This window comes from Cicer arietinum, chromosome 7 (genome assembly GCF_000331145.2).
Source record: "Cicer arietinum cultivar CDC Frontier isolate Library 1 chromosome 7, Cicar.CDCFrontier_v2.0, whole genome shotgun sequence".
Taxonomy (NCBI): domain Eukaryota; kingdom Viridiplantae; phylum Streptophyta; class Magnoliopsida; order Fabales; family Fabaceae; genus Cicer; species Cicer arietinum.
In genome coordinates this window covers 2375578-2377927 of record NC_021166.2, presented here as the reverse complement: position 1 = coordinate 2377927, position 2350 = coordinate 2375578, and the positions used below count along the sequence as shown (strand labels likewise).

The 2350-nt window shown below is 33.7% G+C and overlaps 1 protein-coding gene across 2 annotated transcripts in view; it reads right to left on the bottom strand.

The window, feature by feature from the left end:
* Window positions 1–674: 674 nt before the first annotated feature.
* LOC101497890 (replication protein A 32 kDa subunit B) overlaps window positions 675–2350 on the bottom strand; it is a 4108-nt gene continuing 2432 nt past the window's right edge. The window contains exons 9-10 of one of the 2 annotated variants that reach the window (XM_004507805.4): window positions 1093–1161; window positions 675–1017 (exon numbers count right to left, since the gene is read on the bottom strand). In XM_004507805.4, the coding sequence (XP_004507862.1) occupies window positions 936–1017; window positions 1093–1161 (151 nt within the window). In that variant the 3' untranslated portion in view covers window positions 675–935. The remainder of the gene's footprint in view (window positions 1018–1092; window positions 1162–2350) is intronic. The other variant, XM_004507804.4, reaches the window with a different exon arrangement.

The following is a 2350-nucleotide window of genomic DNA, read 5'->3' as shown; positions in this document are numbered from 1 at the left end:
TTTGGATGGAAACAATTATAATTTTATATTTCTTTTTTGGTGAATATTTTAATATTTTTATTGTAGCACGTTTGAAATAAAATTAATTTTTCACCGTACAAATTAGGAGGAAAATAATTTTCTGACTCATCTTTCCTACCTCTCACACCCGTCTACAAGGACTCTGATTCGTTGTAGTCAGCTATTGATAGGATCTTTTAATTATTTCTGCATCAATACATTTGCTGTATAGAAAAATTGATGTATAGAGATGATTTCATGGAGTGAGTTTTTCACCTGCAGAAAGAAAACCCATTTTCCACCAACACCAATTTTCATTAGAGTACTAGTATGCTTCTAAGCTTGGTTAAATAAAGGGCCTAACCAATACATTATTTTTGTCAGCCGAAAATTTACTTCCGAACTAATGACTATTTTAAAGAAGTTGGGTGAGTAAAATTGTACCCTAAAAATGCTATACTGAAATAACTATCATTTAAACGGCCCATTTTGCAAAGCCCATTAGATCCTCACCCTCCAGCCTCCAGAGACCAGGACCCTAGTAGTAGTTCTACAAGATAGCTGCATGCCATTGCTGATTATGTTTTATTTGCAATTAAAGAACTACAAACCATTACCATATGCCGATGGTTTGTACCTTAGATTCAAACAACTTCTATAATAATAATATGCCCTTAAAAGTTAAAAGTGATTAATCGTCAACAGTCTGAGAAAACCCCCTTTACACATTAGAAACGTTCCAAGTCATGTTATATTTGTCACCCATTAAGGGTCGAATACATTGGTTATCAAGAAAAGAAAAGACAGCGAGTTGTTCAAAATCTAGCAGATCTATGGTTTCCTTACGTCTACAGATGTAGAATCACTGGTATGCATATAAACCTATGTAGACTAGAGCATACTCTGGCGATATTGATTCCTCTATTACAACGATGTCAACCGTCGACAATTGACTTATAGTGATCAGCTATGGCTTCATAAATTGCACCTTCTTCTGTAAGATTTTTAATAGCCAACCTGCAAAACCAGAAAATGAGTCAAAAGAAAATAACTTGAACATCATGGGAAGTGGACTTGAGAAAGAATAGAGACATGAGTTTATCGAAAGGAATTCCAAGATGCTGCGCAATAAGATCACGAGAGACTCCCTCATCCCTTGCCCTGAAACACCAGTAAGAGAAATTTTAAGTTGTGAATACTGGACAAAATCTTTCAAGTAGTCCCAATTCTACCAAAGCAATAGACAGATAAATAATATAATGAAAACAAATCGAAAAAAATAAAGCATGGTAAATGCAATCTTCTACACATGCATCTCTAATCTCTAAGACCAAAGAAGTGAAAACTGAAAACTTAAAGTAAGCGGGTGGGATGGTTTTGTATAATTTTACATGCCATCAAGTTAAATTGCCAAAAATATTATTTGATCAGTATTATTCTGAGAATATTTCTACTAGTTGACTTGTGGAAGAATCTGTTCAGATTTAAAATTAAAGTAGACCCACAATCTTTGTATTTTTATTTGTCGTAACAAAAAAGATAGTATAAATAATATTACATTTCTCCAACCCCAGTTGGAACAAATGGATGCCCATATAAAAAAGCCATGGCGCATACCAACTCTTTGCTCATTCACATTACAATCTCAAGTCAAGAAGACTGTTTACAGTTTGTGCCTTTTTGAGTCATACTATAGATGATCAGATGAATCATTCTATAACATGAAGACATTTTTTCTACACGACCAGTAGATCCATAAAATTCGTAAAGGCTAACACTGATTACTAATAGAAAAAGTCCATTTACAACTTCACAAATCGAACAATCAGATAAATTCTTATTCTACTTCTAGAGCAAACAATTCTTAGATTTTGCAATATCTAAGTAAGAGGCATGAATAGGCAATCTACTTAAACTGGTATAAGATGTTAGCAGTCATACATCATCAATTACTTTCTCAAAATATAGTTTTATCCTAAAATTCAAAATTGGATTTAAAGTTACTATCATGTACTACTATATCATCATATACATAAAAAAAATTCAAGAATCCCATTATATCTAAAGTTGTTGAGACTTGAAAGTGCTATAAATAATCCACAATGGCATAAGTTGATTCCCCCCTCCTAAATAATTGCTAGGGAATAGGGATAGTGATAACTCTTAACAACAAAGGTAGAACATTGCAGAGCTAGGAATACCAGCAAGCCTCCTTGATCCTTGCCCAAAAGCCTCACTCTCTCAAATGACTAGATTACCACACTGTCCAGGTCCCAAGTCCAAGGTAATCCTAACCATTGTTGTCAATAGCAGATCACAAAACATAGCTGTTTGTAAAAATTTCACTTTG